At 42.4% G+C, this 20,849-nt stretch overlaps 1 protein-coding gene across 1 annotated transcript in view; it reads right to left on the bottom strand.

Annotated features, from left to right (window-relative positions):
- UPK1B (uroplakin 1B) overlaps positions 1-4,103 on the bottom strand; it is a 28,273-nt gene extending 24,170 nt beyond the window's left edge. The window contains exon 1 of the mRNA XM_001500783.7: positions 3,732-4,103. Within this exon, the coding sequence (XP_001500833.5) occupies positions 3,732-3,868 (137 nt within the window). The 5' untranslated portion in view covers positions 3,869-4,103. The remainder of the gene's footprint in view (positions 1-3,731) is intronic.
- Between the last annotated feature and the right edge of the window lie 16,746 nt (positions 4,104-20,849).

A 20,849-nucleotide genomic window follows, 5' to 3' on the forward strand; every position in this document is an offset into this window, starting at 1 on the left:
AATTATAAACTTTCAAATTAATTGATGAGTGACACATCTAGAAGTCAATGACTACACTCTCGGTAGTTTTGGTCTAACTAAGAAGGTATGTGACGAGGGAGAAATTAAGGTGTCATTTATCCTAGGCCATTATTGGCCATGTGTCCATTCACAGCATCACAGGATGTCAGCTCTGGCTGCCAACTTGGAGGATTTGTAGTCAGTGCCCTCAGTGTACAGATGAGGGATCTAAGGCTCCAAGAGGGGAAGTGACTTGTTCAAAATCATCTAGGTATCATTTGCAGAGTCAAGATTCGAGTCCTGATCTCCTGACCCTTAAGCCAGACTTCTATTGAATTTGTTGCATTCTTCTTCTTCTTCTTTTTCCTTTTGTGAGGAAGATTGGCCCTGAGCTAACATCTGTTGCCAATGTTCCTCTCCTTTATATGTGGGACGCTGCCACAACATGGTTTGATGAGCGGTGTGTAGGTCTGTGCCCAGGATCCGAACCTGTGAACGCCAGGCTGCCAAAGTGGAGTGTGCGAACTCAACCACTATGCCACCAGGGTGCCCTGCATTCTTCTTTTTAAGGTAGAGAGATACCACCTCTCTTTACTTTTCTTTAAAATTAAGAGAAACTCTGAATGCCCTGCCCTTGAGCCTGCCTTTCCCTTACAAGTTAAGCCACTGGGGGAGTCACATAAACAAAGCTGGCGAGGAGAGAGCCTTCCACCTCGCCCTCCATTCAAAGTCATCCTCACTCCTCACCCAATTTCTGAAATCCCACGACTAGAGAATGACCCCTTTGCTCCTGATTTAGAGTGCAAATACCTATAAAAGAGGCACATGGAGTCTGACGAGGCATCAATGTCAATGCCTCACTGGGAATGATTTTCTCAGATTCTTTCCTATATTTCCAGAGAGAGAGGAAAGACACCACATGAGGGAAAGAGGCCCAAGGAGAGGGCAGAGCCTAGACAGATGGCGTCCTAACTCGTGATCTAGGGGCATGGGGCTGTCTGTCTGTGGATGGAGACTGACTTCTGGTGATAGGGGGCGTCTTCCCTTCCTCCCTACCCTTTTAGGCCCCAGTATGTAGCAGCTATTTCAAATATGGGGTCTACAGAAACTTTCCCATGTTATTCCAAAAATCGCCTCCCTCATGTGTGTTAGACGGATTTTTTTTTTTCTTTTTAAACCTAGCAGGGCTGGAAAGGAAGCAAACGGGGTGAATTTTAAAAAGTGGGATTGGTAGAGGGCACAGGGCAGAATAGTGGCTGTCGCTTCAGAAACAGCATTGCCTCTGACTGAAAGTGCAGCTCACCTCACGAAGTTTTCCATGTGCAGGAACGGCCCCCGTGGGCCCCACCCTGTGGAGAACTGCCCGGCGGCCTGGCATCAGGATGATTTACTCCAATTGCTCAACACTCTGCAAGTTCCTTTGCTCTGAGGAGTGTAGATTTTTTAAAAGGCTAGAGTTTTCTTTTTTTTCTTTTTTGTGCCTTCATTCAGTTTGTTTTCTTATAAAAATTATTCAAATCCGTAGTGTTGATGTTTCCAGACACACTGAATAAGGTTCAAAACCATCGCTAACTAAACAAACCAACTTTCCAAGCAGAAGAAAAAGACGTGAGACTCACCCGCCAAGTGTGAGATCATTTTTTTCAAGTTCATTGCCTCTCTTCCTCACCCAAGTTTGTTGGACCAGAGAACACACAAACCACACCTCAAACTCTAGCTCATGCTAGAGAAATTTGGGTTAACAAAAGGGAAAAAAAAAGGAGAAACAGGAGAGGAAGAAACAAACACAATATGCTGTTGCTTTAGGCCTGACCCTGAAACCCCGGACAGGAATAGACGCCTGTGTGACTTAGAGGCGAGAATAAAGATGGGTGTGGAGATTTTAGATGAGGACAATTCCTGCTCTGCTTAAATTTAGGGTAGGAGGAGTCCCTGGGAACGCTGAAAAGAGGAGCTGGTTCCCATGGCCGTGATACCATGGCTCTCAGCCTCCATTAGTTTCTCTTGCTTTAAAGCTTTACACCCGCTCTGACCAATATGGTAACTCGTAGCTGCATGTAGCTATTTAAATTCAAATTAATTCAATTAAATAAAATAATACATTCTTTAGTTGTACTAGGCACATTCCAAGTGCTCAACAGTCACATGTGGTTAGCAGTTATGTATAGAACATTTCCATCATCACAGAGAGTTCTAGTGGACAGCACTGCTGTGATGTTCTCACCCCAAGTCAAGGAGCAAGATGCAAGCAATGGCTCAGGCCTTCTCAGCCAAGCAAGGACCTCCAGTGTGGGCAACGGCAGCAGGATGCCCGGACCCAGGGCAGGAGGACTATGGAGGTTCCTTGGGGAGGTGAGATCAGCATACCTCCTCCTGAATTTGGTGTCTGCCTCAGTTAGGGAGCAGTGGCCCATCAGGGGCGTGGACAGCCTCGCATGGCAGTGAGGCCCAGATTCCAGCATATTCTAGGACTGGTCAGTGTTTGCTCTGGGTAAGAATGTAAGCAGAAAGGTCAAAAAGAAATTCTGAGGTTTCATTTGTTTTTCTTGACTAGATGGTATCTAAGGTCTCTGTTGGATTTACAAGTCTATTTTTCTTTCCAGGTAGTTAAAAAAAATAGGTGAGTTGATTTTTAAGCTTATTATAGCAGAGAGCATAAAAGTCTGTTGTAGCAGAAAGCAAAATAAGAAATTTTTCTCCTGATCAAGAAGAGTTAATCAAAAGAAAACTTATTTCTTTACAATTTTGAAAATTATATAACTCAAGTTATACATACATATACATATATATATATATATAACTGAAACGTGTATATATATAAAATCTAAGTGAGCTCTTTCTTCTGGTGCTTAGCGACTCTATTTAGGCAAGAAATGATCAATAAACATTGTCTTTAATTAAATGAAGACATTAAAATTAATAAAAATTTAAAAATCTTCAAAGCTAGTTATAAGTGGGGCATTAAACTTATAAACATAAAATAATACCAGCATTATTTGAAACTAAATTTGTATTATGTGTAGAAATGTCATTAGAACAAAAAATATATTTAGGACCTTCGGATCCTGGTGGATCAACTAATTGGCAAAGAGTAAAAATAAATTATGTAAAAATAACATTTGTAGATAAAGCTAATTTGTTGACTTATTTCAACTGACACATTTTATTAAGCAGAACTGTTTGCAGAGAAGAAACGTGAGTACACTCACTGCCTCACAAATCCCATTACGAGTTGGCAGGACCAAACCGTTTCTGACAAGCCATCGGGGAACTTTTTCTCTTCTAGGCTAAGAGACTGATTATTAAGAAAGAACATGACCCCTTTCCTTAGAATTCCTTTTGCTTTTCTGACTGCACAAGGAAACTGGGCATCCACACAGAAGTCTCTCTCAGATTTAGTCAGGAGATACAGGTTTTCCCAGGGTTCTTGGATTTTTCCTGGTCTGTGAGGAAATTTGAGGTTGGAATCGGGATGGGGAATAACACCCCCGGTAGAACTTTAATTTCAGTTCTGAGAACTGAACAATATATCAGAGGGTTTAAGAAAGTAATTTGTACAGTTTCAAGTAAAAGAATCACAATATTCTAAAGTACAAAAAATGACAGACTATGCCTCAGGAAATTCATTTCTTCTCCTTTCCCTTTCAGACCCCTAGCACCCCTCCCAGGAAAGCAACCCCACCATAGAGAGTGCGGTTGGCTTCCCTGCCCAGCGACATCCATCTACTCACAGCGCCGTCTCCTCCTCCTGGCACCGGGCCGGCTGCTCTGCGAGCCGCGCTGCCCTGAGGTCCTTTTCTACCCTGCGGCAGTTCTTCCAAGCTCTGGCACCAGGAAGGGTCTGTGATTGGGGGGAGGCCTCTCCCATGGGCTGAGCCTGAGGCTGCCTGAACCTGCCTCGCCGAGGCCGGAAGTCACAGGAAACTCCGCTGGTAGATTTCTGCTGCTCTGCAATGAGTGATTCTGACAGATGGAAGCCCGGGACCCCGCTCAGCGCATCACTCCTCTGGATTCCTTCTGCGTCTGGGCTTCCTCGAACACACACTCGAGGCTTTCGTTTTTGTTCTGATTTGATTTATTAGTGTGATTTGATCCTTTGTTCTGCTTTTGTGCATTAAAAGTCCTCTCTATTGTCCTGACTGCTCAAAGTCACGCTGGTACATGTTTATCTGTCTAAGGTCTTGTGTAGTTTCAGTATCTGTTAACTTGCATCTGCTACATTACGGGGAAAGTAATTGCCCAAGTAACGCTCACACTGGAGGGGGTCCAAAGACTAAAAACGGGCAAGAGATCTGGAAACAGACTGGGAGAAATTCAGGCATAGAGAGAGGGCTCAAGTACTTATCTGACGATGTCCCGGTCCACCCTTCCCTTCCTGCCTTTCTTCTGGAGTCGCCATGTGTCGCACACAGCACCAACATTTCTTTTGAGGTTTAATTTTTATTTTGGACAGTTTTTTTTTTAAGATAAAAATCAGGTGAGGAGGGGCTTCTTCTACCCTAAACATTTCAGAAAATGCATAAAATTTCCATGGTAATAATATTAGAAGTCTCACCCATCAGTTGAATAAATAGAAGGAAGAACTGGAGAGAGATTTTGAAGGCCAGAGTTTGGTGTCTAATTCACAGTTGTTAGAAAGATCGTTTCCTCATGATTTCACTATTTGTTGCTGTTTGGTTCAAAAAATAAGGACTATCCAGGACTTACAGATAGATGCCTCTGGCTGTGGTGGTTGTAGTGGGAGTGTTTGTAAGTGTGTTTGCACGTACAGCACCAACATTTCTTTTAATGGCTGCGTAGCATATCATGGTGCGCGTGCGCCACAGTTGATTTAGCCTGGTGTTAGCGATGGATGACGGCCGTACTGTTAGAATTTGCTGAGTACTTAAATCAATAGACTCAGTTGTTCCTCATGGTTCAGGACCAGCTCTATCACAGGTGAGGCTCTTCAGGAAGCAGACTCTGAGACAGAGTTTAGTGGGCAGTGCATTTATTAGGGATTCAACATCCATGGGAAGGAGACGGAAGAAACAGGTGTGGGCAGAGGGAGAAGTGGAGCTGCCAGGAAGTGGAGACAGCCTTGGGCAATTCCCTCCTTCTAGCCCCAGGAAACTCTGAGGAAGACGGCCTGCCTCAGTTGTTCTGCAGTGGGCCCCTCTGCGGTCAGGCCTTAGATATGGGTCGCCCTGGGAAGGCAGCTCCCTGTAGCTGAGGCAATCCCGGAAGGGGGCTGACAATGGGGCTGGAGCTGCCAGTACCCTCAGCAGCCGGGCAGCACGTTCTACCTTGCGGGGGCCTGCACAGGGCATCTGTGTCCATCACATGCCTTCTTCCTCCTCAGCTCTCCAGGGCCTGGTTAGATACAGCATCATAATTCACACAGTGGAATTCTATGCAATTGTGAAAAATGATGCCACAGAAAAATATTTAATGACATGGAAATACATTCATTCATTTATTCAACAAGTATTTATTGAGAATTTATGATATGTCAGGCACTCTTCTAAGTGCTAAAAATGAAAAAAGCAAATTACAAAAGAGTTTGTATAATTTGACACATTTTAATTTTTTTAAAAGGATATACATATATATGTGAGTTAAAGAGTTAGGACGAATATAAAATAAATAACAGGGTTATAGCTGGATGATGTGATATGAATGACATTTTTTCCATTTTTTTGGTAGTTTCTTTGTTTACAAAGGATCTATATCACAATCATAAAAAAGAGAAACATGCAAGTTATTAAAAACATGTGCCACATATGGAAATCTTTGTGATAAAGTACTAAGGAAGCAAACGAGCAGAGTTTCCATTCATGTCTTAGGCATTTTATTTTCTATTACTAGAATGATGTGGGGAGAAGATAAACACGAATCTTTTCAAAATAGGTAAAATGAACACAAAACCCAATAACAAGAAACAAGAGACTAGCCAGGAAAAGGAAGATTAATTTTCAGACAATAACTGCAGCTGATCACATGAGGAATTTCAGGTCCTTAATGTATAATATGATTGATTGATTTTCCAGTAATCGCTTTCTAACTGTGTTCTGTTAATCTTTCCTTTCCCTCTGGCTAGGTGGCTCCCTTAACCACATCTTAACCCAATTCCAAAACTCATCAGTAAATTCTCATTACTAAAAATCTCAGTTCAGTTGGAAAGACCCAGATTTTTCTTCCTATCACTACAGTTTAGACTTGGGACTCCAGTGGTTTGGGAGTTTGAGGGAGAAGGAGGGAGGTCTTCTCTCCAATAATCCCCCTCCCAACTCCCTGTATACGCCCCTCTGGAGTGAAGCGACGTCATCTGATGTGACCTGGGAGAGGCTGCTGTCCTTTCTGTTAGTCATCATCACCACTCTCCACCATCTGGCTCACCGCGAGCAGCCTCAGCGTAGACGGGGGTGCTGTATAGATGTGGCTGATGAGAGTTCTCGCAGAACCCCAACCAGCTCCCCTAAGCACCAGGGGGTGCTCTGCCCCTTCATTGGTTTGCAGCCAGTCTGTATCCTCCAATCTCACCTACACTCCAGGATTGCCAGATCCACCCTCAGTACCTCTTAGAAATCTGGAGCTAAAGGGGCTGCGCATGCCGCCTTTGCTTGGCTAGGCCACTGCACCATCCCCTCCAATGCTTTTCCTTCTCTGTAGTTGTTCCAAGGCAAGTTAACAAGCTTGGTGCCTAATGCGATTTCTAACTGGGCTACAAGATGTCAGTCCTATACACACCCTCACACTTTCCAGCCTTTCTGGGGCTTCTCTCTCTCATCTTTGGGACGAGGAACCACTGGAACATTCACAAACATTGCACTCCCTAAACAGACCCCTCACTCCAAATCCACTTTTTTATGGGGGAGGGAAGGAGCTGTAGTGTAAACTGGGCAGGAAAGCAACTGGCCCCGCATCTGGAGGGTCTTCAAATTAGGAATGTGGGTAATAACGCTTTTTGCTCTAGTCACCGGTTTCAGGAAGAAAGACTTCTAAAACCATCATGCTGTCTGCCATATTTTCAGTACTTCCTAAAGTCTCAGGCCCTGTCACATTACTCTTCACAACAGCCCTGGGAAGCACACATTGTTATTAACCCGTTTTACAGACGAGGGAGGTGGTGATTGGGGAGGTTAACTGGCCCCTGGTTACAGAGCTATTTAGAGGTAAAGACTCTGGTTGGTCCATCCTCACAGGCTGCACGCTTAACTACTAGGCTAACTGTGACTATAGTGAGACAATCAGTGTAATTTTTAAAATGGTTTTTAAAATTTTAAATTACTAATGTGATTTTTTTCTATTAACTAGTTAACGAGGTGAATAGAGAGTAGAATATAGAATATTGTTCCCCGGATATGTAAGAGGCTGTAGTCTGCAAACCGGCTCACAAGTAAGTCTGCAGAGCACCTAGGCTCCTTGTGGAGTGAGCAGGTCACTATCAGAGCTCAGCTTCTATACTGAAAACGACTGCGCCAAACCTACAAACAATGGGCCCTAGGTGCCCAGATCCGCACAATTGAAAATTGCTTTTCCTACAACCATTGCTTTTTCTCTCTTCATAAATTTTACTGAAATGTACAAATTCAGGCTTTTTAACCTTTCGTGGGTCCTCTCTTTTACTCAGCAATCCTTTCGCTCAATGTTAATTGATATTCTCATATTCCCTTCAGCTCCTGTAGATGATAAATGCTTATCTTAGTTCATATTTTTAGATTATGGCCATGACAAGATGACTTCTTAAAGCAAGTCTAGCCCTCAAAGAAAAGCCTCTACAATCTCTCTGCTGTCCAATATTAGGGGGCAAGTCTATGAAACTTGTTGTTGTGTTTATCATAGAGATATTGTTGAGGATGCTGTGTGCCATCTTACTTGATGGGTCTAAGAGGTCCCAAGGGAAACCATTATCTCTGGTCTTTTTTTCCTGATTAACTGGTTTGTTTTTATCTATTGGACACTAAATCTTCAACGAAATTCAATCTTACCACGACATTGAAACTGCTTGTCAAGTTACAAACAACCTCTGTTTTGGCAAGTCCAGTGGACACTTCTTTGTCTTAATTTTACTCAGTCACGCAGCAGCAACTGATACAGCTGACAACCCCATCCTTCTTGTGCTACTTTCCTCTTCTGGCTTCCATAATACTGTATTCTCTTCCTGCTTCTCCTCTGGCTGTTCCTTCTCAGTCCCCACTGCTGTCTCCTCCCTGGCCTGACCAATGATGTTAGAAGACACCAGCACTTGGATCCAGCTCTCAATTCTGAATTGACCTCTGAAATTTCACTTCTGTCGAGAGTCAGCCCCCTTACCCCCGCACCCTTTACTCATTCCCTCTACTTCCTGGTTAGAAGTTCAAAAAGATAGAGCAACACTGTCTGGATTTAAGGGGTGTAGAGAGAATTCCAGGCCTTTGTCATCTTACAAATACAGCTGTGTTCCTCTGCTTTTCTCCTGGAAACTTCCCCGGCCACCAGCATTTGAAGAACAGTGAATTAGGTAGTGGCCTCTCTTAATTGGATATTTGGTAAGTATGTATACTTTTGATGTTTTTAAAGTTTTTGTTTTTAGATGTTGGGGGAAGATTCTGTGATGCAGTTTAAAGCGACACTCTTAATAAGAAATGTGCTGAGAACTTTTAAGAACATAAATCAGACTTTGTTGTTCCTCTGCCTAAAGCAGCTCAGTGGCTTCTCTTTTCACTCAGCGCAGGAGCCAAACTCTTTACTAAGCCTGACCAGCTACCCACATATCCTCTTCCAAGTTCACTCGGCACTACTTCCACCCTCTGCGTGATCCAACCACAGGGCTTTTGCATTTGCTCTTCCCAGTAGCGGAAATTCATTTCTCCTGGCCGTTCCCAGGCCTGACTTCTCATCACCCTTCAGGTGCAGCTCAGCTCTCAGTTCCTATGAGAAGCTTTTCCTGATGGCCCCACCTAAAGCACCCTGTCCTCTCCCCTCCAGTTACTTTCTCTCATAGCATCAATTTCGTTTCCTTCATAAAAACAATCAGTCTGTTATTATCTTCTTTGTTGCTTTTCTTCCTCTGCCCTTGCTGCCACACCGACACTAGAATCGTTTCAAACAAATGAAAGAATTTCTGATTTGGGAGGTTTAGGGTGAATTAGATCTATGCAGTCCTGGGGAAAAAATCATTGCAGTAAAAAATGCTTGAGGAGAGCCAAAACTGTGTGTCCAACGAGCCACTTAGACACAGGCACGTGCGTTTCTTCAAGTGTTGCCCCAAATGATTCTCTGCTTTAAAAACAACGCTCATTATTCTATTCTGGTGACAAAATGAGCGTGTGTCCATTGCAGAGTATAAAAATCACTATACTTCCTTAGTGATAAACTTGGTGAATGTTTTGGTGTGGAATCATCCATTCAGGAACTATGTCAGGTACTTTTGTGTGTCAGGTAGAGTTCCAGCAGAAACGAAACTGACAAAATCTCTACTCTCATGGCGCTTCCCATCTTTCTTCTTTGCATTTCCCCCCACGGAATTGGGATCACCTTTATTTACAGTCTTCTAAACCAGGTATTTCCCCTTATGGTACAGTGCAGACATTTTCCTAGGGGATTATCTGCAACGTAATTTTAATGGACGTGTTGTAGCCCATCATATGAATATGCTATTATGTATTTAACCAGATCCCTCAGGTTGAAAATTCAGAATTTCAATTTTTCAATGTTATAAGTAATGCTGTGGAAAATATTCTTGTAGGTGAAATTTTAAACACATTTCATTATTTCCTTAGTACAAAATCCTAGAATCAGAATTTCTGACTAAAGGGCATGTTTGTTTTAAAGTTTTTGGATTGTGATCACATTGCATTCCAGAGAGGCTGTAAAATGCATACTCCCCACAACGAGGTCAGAAAGTGCCATTTCTCTACACTTTCAGCCAAGTTAGGTACCATCTTTAAAAAAAAAAATCTATAGGGGCCAGCCTGGCCCGGTGGCACAGAGGTTAAGTTCACACGTTCTGCTTCTCGGCGGCCCGGGGTTCGCCGGTTCGGATCCTGGGTGCAGACATGGCGTCGCTTGGCAAAAGCCATGCTGTGGTGGGTGTCCCAAATATAAAGTAGAGGAAGATGGGCATGGATGTTAGCTCAGGGCCAGTCTTCCTCAGCAAAAAGAGGAGGATTGGCAGTAGTTAGCTCAGGGCTAATCTTCCTAAAAAAAAGAAAAAAGATCTATAAAAATATTTAATTGGTATTTAGTTTTTGTTTCAATTTACATTTCTTTGGCTATTTACATGTTTTCTTCAATAAGTTTCCCATTTGTGTTTTGGCCCTCTTCTTTGACTGGGGGTGTTTATGTTTTCAAAATTGATTTGTGGGAACTTGTTACATATTTAGGATACTGACCTGCCATGGTCATTGCAACTATTACTCTCACTTAATCATTTGCCTTTTTGCCAAATTTTCTTCATACATTTTAAAATATTTCATGTCAATTATATAAATATTTTTCTTAATGATTTCTGCCTTTGGGACTATGCTTAAAAAGGGCTTTCCAACTCAAGATTTCATATTTTCCTATTCTTTTATTTCTTTCAGTCTGTTAGTCTCTTTCTCTATTTTATATGTATATGCATATAGTTACATATGTATATGTATGTTGTTATATGATGCAGGGTAGATCCGATTATACTCATCTAAATAATTAAACAGTAATTATAGCAACATTAATTGAATGCATAGAATTTCATTGTGTGTATAGATCATAATTTATTTGATCAATCTGTGTTTGGACAATTTTGAGACTGGACAATTATCTTCATTTTTTTCTCATTATAAAAATTTGACACAAATCTTCCCTATAAAATTCTCCAGGTTCAGGGTCATCTCTGGAAGTGTAATTTGACCATATGAGTGATTTCATTGTGGGGCAGTTTTGGTGATGACAAGGTGTGGTTCTGGCGGTAGGTGACTAAAATGGAGCATAAATGTCACGGGAAAGGAGTCGTCCTTTGTTGCTGACAGCTCACTCCTGCTCCCCGTACGTGCCCACGCCAAGCTTGGGCCCTCTGAGGCTCTGCCTGGACAGACATCTCCCTCCCCTTAGCCGCCCTCGTGGGTCCTTCGGTCCTGGCTTATCTGTCGTTGCTATTCCATCTGCTTTCTGTTTTCAGAAATCATAGAAATCTCTGGTTTCTCTCCCTCCTGCTTTGAATATTAAAATGGACTTCTTTTTGTAACTCTTCACTGTAATTTTAATGGAGTTTGAGGAGGACTGCTTTTTCTTTTTTAAAAAAATTAAAGCACAGAATTAGGCATACAACTTAACTCTGCCTATCGGAATCCTACCTCTTTGTAATGCTAGGCCACGCTACCACTCTCTACCTGGGCTCAGCTTGTTGCAAATTCTTACAGCACGACAAGAAAAAAAAATAGCCTTTGGAGCGCCTACTAAGGCACTGGCACACTAATGATGTCTGCCACTCATAAAAACACAATTCTTCCTGTCAAGTTTTAGCCTTACAATGTTCCCATCCAAATAATTGACATGAAATTCAAGCATTGATACACTGATATCTTGAGCCATACTTGTCCACACCTCCATACACAAAAATATATCTAGACATATGCGAGCACAAAACATCAACAGACAAAATTATGCTTATACACTCACAAGATTTATATTTGTATTCACAAGAAAAGGTGGGTTTGTGTAGAGTTAATACAGAAGTGGATTACATATGAGAAAAAGAAGGTAAGTGGAGGAGAGTGAGTGAGTAAAACTGAAATAAGGTAGTCAAGAAATAATAGGAGGCTTTATTGTGGAAATCATTTCACAATACATTCATATATCAAATCATTGTGTTGTATACCTTAAACTTACACAATGTTTTATGTCTATTATACCTCAATAAAGCCGAGAGCACACACACACACACACGAAACCATAGGAGGCTAATTCAAAAAAATACAGCATATACAAAAGACCAGACTGTAAAACAAGGTAATTTATAAACAATGAGGAAATTGGAGGATAATTTTCCTGGAAGGCTAGGTATTCCTGTTTCTATTCCAGCTATTCCTCTTCCAGTATTCCTGTTTCTATTCCAGCTGTTCCTATCCCAGTATTCCTGTTTCTATTCCAGCTGTTCCTATCCCAGTATTCCTGTTTCTATTCCAGCTGTTCCTATCCCAGTATTCCTGTTTCTATTCCAGCTGTTCCTATCCCAGTATTCCTGTTTCTATTCCAGCTGTTCCTATCCCAGTATTCCTGTTTCTATTCCAGCTGTTCCTATCCCAGTATTCCTGTTTCTATTGTTTCTGAGTTTCACAGCTATTCTCCTTCAATCTCTGTCATAAAATGGTCTTAAAATTATTAACCCCACATGTATTCTTTTTAAAAACAGCTTTATTGACATATAATTCATTTACCATAAAATTCACCCTTTTTTTTTTTTAAAGATTTTATTTTTTCCTTTTTCTCCCCAAAGCCCCCCGGTACATAGTTGTATCTTCTTCGTTGTGGGTCCTTCTAGTTGTGGCATGTGGGCCACTGCCTCAGTGTGGTCTGATGAGCAGTGCCATGTCCACACCCAGGATTCGAACCAACGAAACACTGGGCTGCCTGCAGCGGAGCGCGCGAACTTAACCACTCGGCCACGGGGCCAGCCCCAAAATTCACCCTTTTGAAGTGTACAGTTCCGTGGATTTTAGAATAGTAAGAGTTGTGCAACCATTACCACTATCTAATTCCAGAACATTTTCATCGCCCCCAAAAAAACCTCATCCTCATTGCATTCACTCCCCATCACTCCCTCTCTCCTGCCCCTGGCAACCACTAATCTACCTTCTAGCTCTGTGGATTTGCCTATTCTGGACATTTCCCATAATGGGATCATATAATATGTGGCCTTTTGTGTCTGGCTTCCTTCACTTAGCAGAATGTTTTCAGGGTTCAGCCAAGTCATAGACATGTATCAGTACTTCAGACCTTTTTATTATCAAATAATACTCCATTGTATGGATCTATCACATTTTTTTTCACTTTTAATTTTTTAAAATTGTGGTAAAAAACATATCACATTTACCGTTTTAACCATGTTTTTAAGGTCTTAAAAATCTTTTATGAAAATTTATTCCTAGGTATCTCATTATTTTTTTTATTAAGGTTATGAAAGTTAACATCCTTGTGAAATTACAGTTGTACATCATTATTAGTCAGGTTGTAGGTACACCACTTCACCCCTAGTGCCCTCCCCCCACCCCCCTTTCCACTGGCAACCACCGATCAGTTCTCTTTGTCCATATGTTATCTACCACCTATGAGTGGAGTCATACAGAGTTTGTCTTTCTCTGTCTGGCTTATTTCACTCAAGATAATACCCTCAAGGTCTATCCATGCTGTTGTGAATGGGACAACTTTGTCCATTTTTATGGCTGAGTAGTATTCCATTGTATATATATATACCACATCTTCTTTATCCAATCATCAGTTGCTGGGCACTTAGGTTGGTTCCATGACTTGGCTATTGTGAATAATGTTGCGATGAACATAGGGGTGCATGGAACTTTTGGAATTGCTGATTTCAGGTTCTTAGGATAGATACCCAGTAGTGGGATGGCTGGGTCATAAGGTATTTCTATTCTTAACTTTTTGAGGAATCTCCATAGTGTTTTCCATAGTGGCTGCACCAGTTTGCATTCCCACCAACACTGTATGAGGGTTCCCTTTTCTCCACAGCCTCTCCAACATTTGTCACTCTTGGTTTTGGATATTTTTGCCATTCTAACAGGTGTAAGGTGATATCTTAGTGTAGTTGTGATTTGCATTTCCCTGATGATTAGTGATGATGAGCATCTTTTCATGTGTCTATTGGCCATCCGTATATCTTCTTTGGAGAAATGTCTGTTCATGTCCCCTGCCCATTTTGTAATTGGGTTATTTGATTTTTTATTGTTGAGTTGAGTGAGTTCTTTGTATATTATGGAGATTAACCCTTTGTCAGATAAATAACTTGTGAATATTTTTTCCCAATTAGTGGGCTGTTTTTTTGTTTCAATCCTGTTTTCCCTTGCCTTGAAGAAGCTCTTTAGTCTGGTGAAGTCCCATTTGTTTATTCTTTCTGTTGTTTCCCTCATGTGAGGGGTTATGGTGTCCGAAAAGATTGTTTTGAAGCTGATGTCAAAGAGTGTACTGCCGATATTCTCTTCTAGAAGACTTATTGTTTCAGGCCTAATCTTTAGTCTTTGATCCATTTTGAGTTTATTTTAGTAAATGGTGAAAAAGAATGGTTGATTTTCATTCTTTCACATGTGGCTGTCCAGTTTTCCCAGCACCATCTGTTGAAGAGACTTTCTTTCCTCCATTGTAGGCCCTCAGCTCCTTTGTCAAAGATTAGCTGTCCATAGATGTGTGGTTTTATTTCTGGGCTTTCAATTCTGTTCCATTGATCTGTGCATCTGTTTTTGTACCAGTACCATGCTGTTTTGATTACTGTAGCTTTGTAGTATGTTTTGAAGTCAGGGATTGTGATGCCTCCAGCTTTGTTCTTCTTTCTCAGGATTGCTTTAGCAATTCGGGGTCTTTTGTTGCCACATATGAATTTTAGGATTCTTTGTTCAATTTCTGTAAAGAATGACATTGGAATTCTGATTGGGATAGCGTTGAATCTGTAGATTGCTTTAGGTAGTATGGACATTTTAACTATGTTTATTCTTCCAATCCATGTGCATGGAATGTCTTTCCATCTCTTTATGTCGTCATCGATTTCTTTCAAGAAGGTCTTGCAGTTTTCGTTGTATAGATCTTTCACTTCCTTGGTTAAATTTATCCCAAGGTATTTTATTCTTTTTGTTGTGATCGTGAATGGGATTGAGTTCTTGAGATCTTTTTCTGTTAGTTCATTGTTAGCATATAGAAATGCTACTAATTTATGTATGTTGATTTTATACCCTGCAACTTTGCTGTAGTTGTTGATTGTTTCTAATAGTTTTTCTACGGATTCTTTGGGGTTTTCTATATATAAGATCATGGCATCTGCAAACAGCGAGAGTTTACTTCTTCATTGCCTATTTGGATTTCTTTTATTTCTTTTTCCTGCTGAATTGCTCTGGCCAAAACCTCCAGTACTATTTTGAATAAGAGTGGTGAAAGTGGGCACCCTTGTCTTGTTCCTGTTCTGAGATGGATGGGTTTCAGTTTTTGTCTGTTGAGTATGATGTTGGCTGTGGGTTTGTCATATATGGCCTTTATTATGTTGAGGTACTTTCCTTCTATACCTATTTTATTGAGGGTTTTTATCATAAATCGATGTCGGATCTTGTCGAATGCTTTCTCTGCATCTATTGAGATGATCATGTGGTTTTTGTTTCTCATTTTGTTAATGTAGTGAATCACGTTGATTGACTTGTAGATGTTGAACCATCCCTGTGTCCCTGGTATAAATCCCACTTGATCATGGTGTATAATCTTTTTGATATATTGCTGTATTCAGTTTGCCAAAATTTTGTTGAGGATTTTTGCATCTATGTTCATCCATGATATTGGCCTATAGTTTTCCTTCTTTGTGTTGTCCTTGTCAGGTTTGGGGATCAGGGTGATGTTGGCTTCATAGAATGTATTAGGGAGTGCTCCATCTTCCTCTATTTTCTGGAATAGTTTGAGAAGGATAGGTATTAAATCTTCTTTGAATGTTTGGTAGAATTCTCCAGAGAAGCTGTCTGGTCCTGGACTCTTATTTTTGGGGAGGTTTTTGATTACTCTTTCTATTTCTTTACTTGTGATTGGTCTATTCAGATTCTCTATTTCTTCCTGATTCAGTTTGGGGAGGTTGTATGAGTCTAGGAATTTATCCATTTCTTCTAGGTTGTTCAATTTGTTGGCATATAGTTTTTCATAGTATTCTCTTATGATCCTTTGTATTTCTTCGGTATCTGTTGTGATTTCTCCTCTCTCGTTTCTAATTTTATTTATCTGAGACTTCTCTTTTTTTTTTTAGTGAGTCTGGCTGTTTGTCGATTTTGTTAATTTTTTCGAAGAACCAACTCTTTGTTTCATTGATCCTTTCTACTGTCTTTTTTGATTTGATATCATTTATTTCTGCTCTAATTTTTATTATTTCCCTCCTTCTACTGACTTTGGGCTTTGTTTGTTCTTCTTTTTCTAATTCCATTAGGTTTCGTTTGAGGTTGTTTATGTAAGATTTTTCTTGCTTATTGAGGTGAGCCTGTATTGCAATGAATTTCCCTCTTAGGACTGCCTTTGCTGCATCCCAAATAATTTGGTATGGTGTGTTTTCATTTTCATTTGTCTCCAGATAATGTTTGATTTCTTCTTTAATTTCTTCAATAATCCATTGTTTGTTCAGTAGCATGTTGTTTAGTCTCCACATTTTTGGCCCTTTCCCAGGTTTATTCTTGTAGTTGATTTCTAGTTTCATAGCATTATGATCAGAAAAGATGCTTGATATTATTTCAACCCTCTTGAACTTATTGATGCATGCTTTGTTTCCCAAGATATGGTCTATCCTTGAGAATGTTCCATGCATGCTTGAGAAGAATGTGTAACCTGCTGTTTTTGGATGAAGTGTCCTAGATATATCTATTAGGTCCATCTGATCTAATTTTTCATTTAATTCTATAATTTCCTTGTTGATTTTCTGTCTGGATGATCTGTCCATTGGTGTTAATGGGGTGTTGAGGTCCCCTACTATTATTGTATTGCTGTTGATGTCTCCTTTTAGTTTTGTTAATAGTTTCTTTACGAATTTTGGTGCTCCTGTGTTAGGGGCGTATATATTTATAAGGGTTATGTCATCTTGGTGGAGCATCCCTTTTATCATTATATACTGCCCCTCTTTGTCTTTCTTTATCTGTTTTGCTTTGAAGTCTACTTTGTCTGATATAAGTATGGGAACACCTGCTTTCTTTTGTTCATTATTAGCTGGGAGTATTGTCTTCCATCCCTTCACTTTGAGTCTGTGTTTGTCATTGGCGCTGAGGTGTGTTTTCTGGAGGCAGCGTATTGTTGGATCTTGTTCTTTGATCCATCCTGCCACTCTGTGCCTTTTGATTGGAGAGTTCAATCCATTCACTTTTAGAGTGATTATTGAAAGGTGGGGGCTTACTGTTGCCATTTTATCACTTGTTTTCTGGTTCTTTTGCATTTTGTCCTGATGGAGAGCTGTTACTTTGTGTTATTTTCCTTCTGCTTATCTCCTTTGTTCTGGATTTTGTAACCCATTTCCTTTTTTCGATTTTTCAGGAATGAGGTTCTTCCTGAGCATTTCTTGAAGAGGAGGTTTTGTGGCGATGAACTCCCTTAACTTTTGTTTATCTTGGAAAGTTTTTATTTCTCCATTGTATTTGAAGGATATTTTCACTGGGTAGAGTATTCTTGGCTGCAGGTTTTTGTCCTTCAGAGTTTTGAATATTTCATTCCAATCTCTTCTAGCCTGTAAGGTCTCTCCTGAGAAATCTGCTGATAGCCTTATGGGGTTTCCTTTGTAAGTTATTTTCTTCTGCCTGGCTGCCCTTAGTATTTTCTCTTTGTCGTTGACTTTTGCTAGTTTCACTACTATATGCCTTGGGGTTGGTCTTCTTGCGTTAATAAAGTTTGGAGATCTATTGGCTTCTGTCACATGAAGTTCCATCTCTCTTCCCAAGTTTGGAAAGTTCTCAGCTATTATTTCTTTGAACAGGCCTTCTGCCCCCTTCTCCTTCTCTTCTCCCTCTGGTATACCTATAATCCTTATGTTGCATCTCCTAATTGAGTCGGATAATTCTCAGAGAGTTTCTTCATTTCTTTTTAGTCTTAGTTCTCTCTCCTCCTCTGTCTGCAGCTTTTCTATATTCCTATCCTCCAAATTGCTAATTCTGTCCTCCATATTATCGACCCTACTGTTCAGAGAGTCCAGATTTTTCTTAATCTCCTCCATTGTGTTCTTCATCTCCAGTATTTCTAATTGGTTCTTCTTTATAGTGTCAAGCTCTTTTGTGACATAGCTCCTGAACTCATTGAGTTGTCTATCTGAATTCTCTTTTAACTCATTGAGTTTTTTAATAATGGCAGTTTTGAAATCATCGTCATTTAGCTTATAGATTTCATTGTCTTTGGGATTGTTTTCTGGGTGCTTATCATTTTCCTCTGTTCTGGAGATTTAATATATTTTTTCATACCGCTTGATGGCGTGGATTTGTGCCTCCGCATAGAGATAGAGTTTAGTCGCAGCTTCCACTTGTTGCGACTGGTGTGGGGGGGGGGGGGGGAGCTGTTTAGACTGCACCAACCCGGAACCCTGTCAGCTGTTACTGACTGGACCTGGACCCCTCCTCATACTCACAGTGGTCCTGTGGGGTCCCTTGTTGGTTGTGGGGGCAATCGCAAGGGGGTCTCAGGCTGCTGATGCCTACTGTTTCAGCCCACTTAGATGCACTCCCTCCTTGTGGTCTGCAGCAGTGTTGTGGGCTTTACCAGCAGCCAGGAGCAGGATCACCTATAATCACCACTTTGTCCCTAATAGAGCCCACAAGATCACACTTGTCCACTATAGTAGAGCTATGGGTATCTTCTGCAGTCTGTCATTAGCTCACCTAGCTGTGCTACTTTTGCCCCAGGGCCTTCCCGCCTTGGGATTACCAGTTGGGACCTCTCCACTAGTGCTGTGCAGAGGCTTTCACTGAGGCTGTTGTAGGAACCTGGAGTTCCCCCCTGGGCTATGTAGCCATTTCACTGGAGCTCCACTCTGCCCCACTCCACTCTCACAGGATCTCTGGGAGCCCCTTGCCTCTTCTGGGACACGGCCAGAATCTGTGGGCCTGGTGGTGGCTTGTAAGCTGCTGCCTTGTGGGGAATTCTGCTCTAGGGAGCTTCCTCGTGTTCCAAACACTGGGCGGGGCCTCCCTGCCAATGGTGAGCAGAGGCCCTCCCTGCTGGGGGGGGTGCGGGACCCTGGAGCGTCCCCCTGGGCCGCAGAGCCAGGTGTTGGAGCTCCACCCAGTCCCCAAGCACGTCCACAGGAAGTCCGGGCACCCCCTGCACCAACCCATGCTCCAGAGACCGTGGGCCCAGCGGCAGCTGGTGGTCTGGTGCAGTGCCAGGGAATCTGCCAACCAGGAGCTTCCCTTTGTCCTGGATTCTGGGTGGGGCCTCCCAGCTAATGGCGAGCAAGTGCTTTCCCTGCTGGGGGGGTGTGGGACCCTGGAGCCTCCCCCCGAGCCACAGAGCTGGGCGCTGGAGCTCCAACCCTGTCCCCAAGCATGTCCACGGGAAGTCTGGGTGCCCCCTGCACCGACCCATGTGCCGGAGACCGTGGGCCCAGCAGCAGCTTGCGGTCTGGTGCTGTGCCAGGGAATCTGCCTGCCAGGAGCTTCCCTTTGTCCTGGATTCTGGGCATGGCCTCCCTGCTAATGGCGAGCAGAGGCTTTCCCTGCCAGGGAGGTGCTGCACCCCGGAGCCTCCCCGCGGGCCGCAGAGCCTGGCACTGGACCTCCAACTGTGTCCCCAAGCACGTCCACAGGAAGTCCGGACACCCCCTGCACCGACCTGTGCGCCGGAGACCATGGGCCCAGCAGCAGCTTGGGGTCTGGTGCTGTGCCGGGGAATCCGCCCGCTGGGAGCTTCCCTTTGTTCTTGATTCTGGGCAGGGCCTCCCGGCTAATGGCAAGCGGAGGCCTTCCCTGCCGGTGTGTGCGGGACCCTGGGGATTCCCCCTGGGCTTAGGTGTAATCGCGGGGGGCTTGAGTAGGGCTGTTGTCACCTGTTTCCACCGTCGCTCCGCTGGTGACTGCACACTCCCGCCCTTGGTGTGTGGCGATGCTATGGGGGAGTCCTCTGGAAGAGAGCCTCCTACAGGAACTAGGCTGTCCTGGGGTCGGGGGTCAGGGAGTTTTCACCTATTTCCACCTCCTCCCGGGGGGAAGTCCATCCGCCTTCTGATGTATAGTAGTGCAAGACTCTTAGGCGTCTTGAGATGCTATCTGGATATCCTTAGGTTGGCTCCCGCCTGGCCAGCTGAGAAGCTCTGCTGCTCCCAAAGGTGGCTTTTTTCCTCTCTGGCCGGAGTTACTGCCTCTTCTGCTTTCGTCAGGACTGTCCCTTATTGTGGGGGTTCTTTTTATCCAGTTTTCAGTTTTCAATCCAGGGTGATTCTTCCTAAAATTGTTGTAACCTGGTTGTGTTTGTGGGAGGAGGCGAGTTCAATGTCTGCTCACGGTGCCATCTTGACGAGAACTCCCTGTTTTAACCACTTTTAAGCATAAAGTTCATTAGCATTAAGTACATTCACATTATTGTGCAATAGATCTCCAGAACTTTCTATCTTGCAAAACTGAAACTTTATACCTATTAAAAAAGTCACCACTTTTCCCTCCCTCTAGATCCTGATAACCATCATTCTACTTTCTCTTTTTATGACTTTACCTATTTTAGATATCTCATATAAGCGGAATCACACAATATTTGTGACTGGCTTATTTGTCGTCAGTTCACCCATGTTGTCGCATGTGACAGGATTTCCTTCCTTTATTCTTTTAGAGAAAGATCCACCCTGGGCTAACATCTGTTAGCCATCTCAAAGCCAATCTTCCTCTTTCTTTTCTTCTCCCCAAAGCATCAGTGCATGGCTGTATATCCTAGATGTAAGTTCTTCTAGTTCTTCTATGTGAGCTGCCACTACAGCATGGCTACTGACATATGGGTGGTGTAGTTCCGTAACCAGGAACCAAACCAGAAGCAGAACACACTGAACTGTAACCACCAGGCCATCAGGGCTGGCTCAAGAGTTCCTTCCTTTTTAAGGCTGGATAATATTCCATGGTATGTATGTATATACCACATTTTGTTTATCCACTCATCTATTGACTATAACATTTTAAAAATCTATTCATCACTTGATGGACATT

Source organism: Equus caballus, chromosome 19 (genome assembly GCF_041296265.1).
Source record: "Equus caballus isolate H_3958 breed thoroughbred chromosome 19, TB-T2T, whole genome shotgun sequence".
NCBI lineage: Eukaryota > Metazoa > Chordata > Mammalia > Perissodactyla > Equidae > Equus > Equus caballus.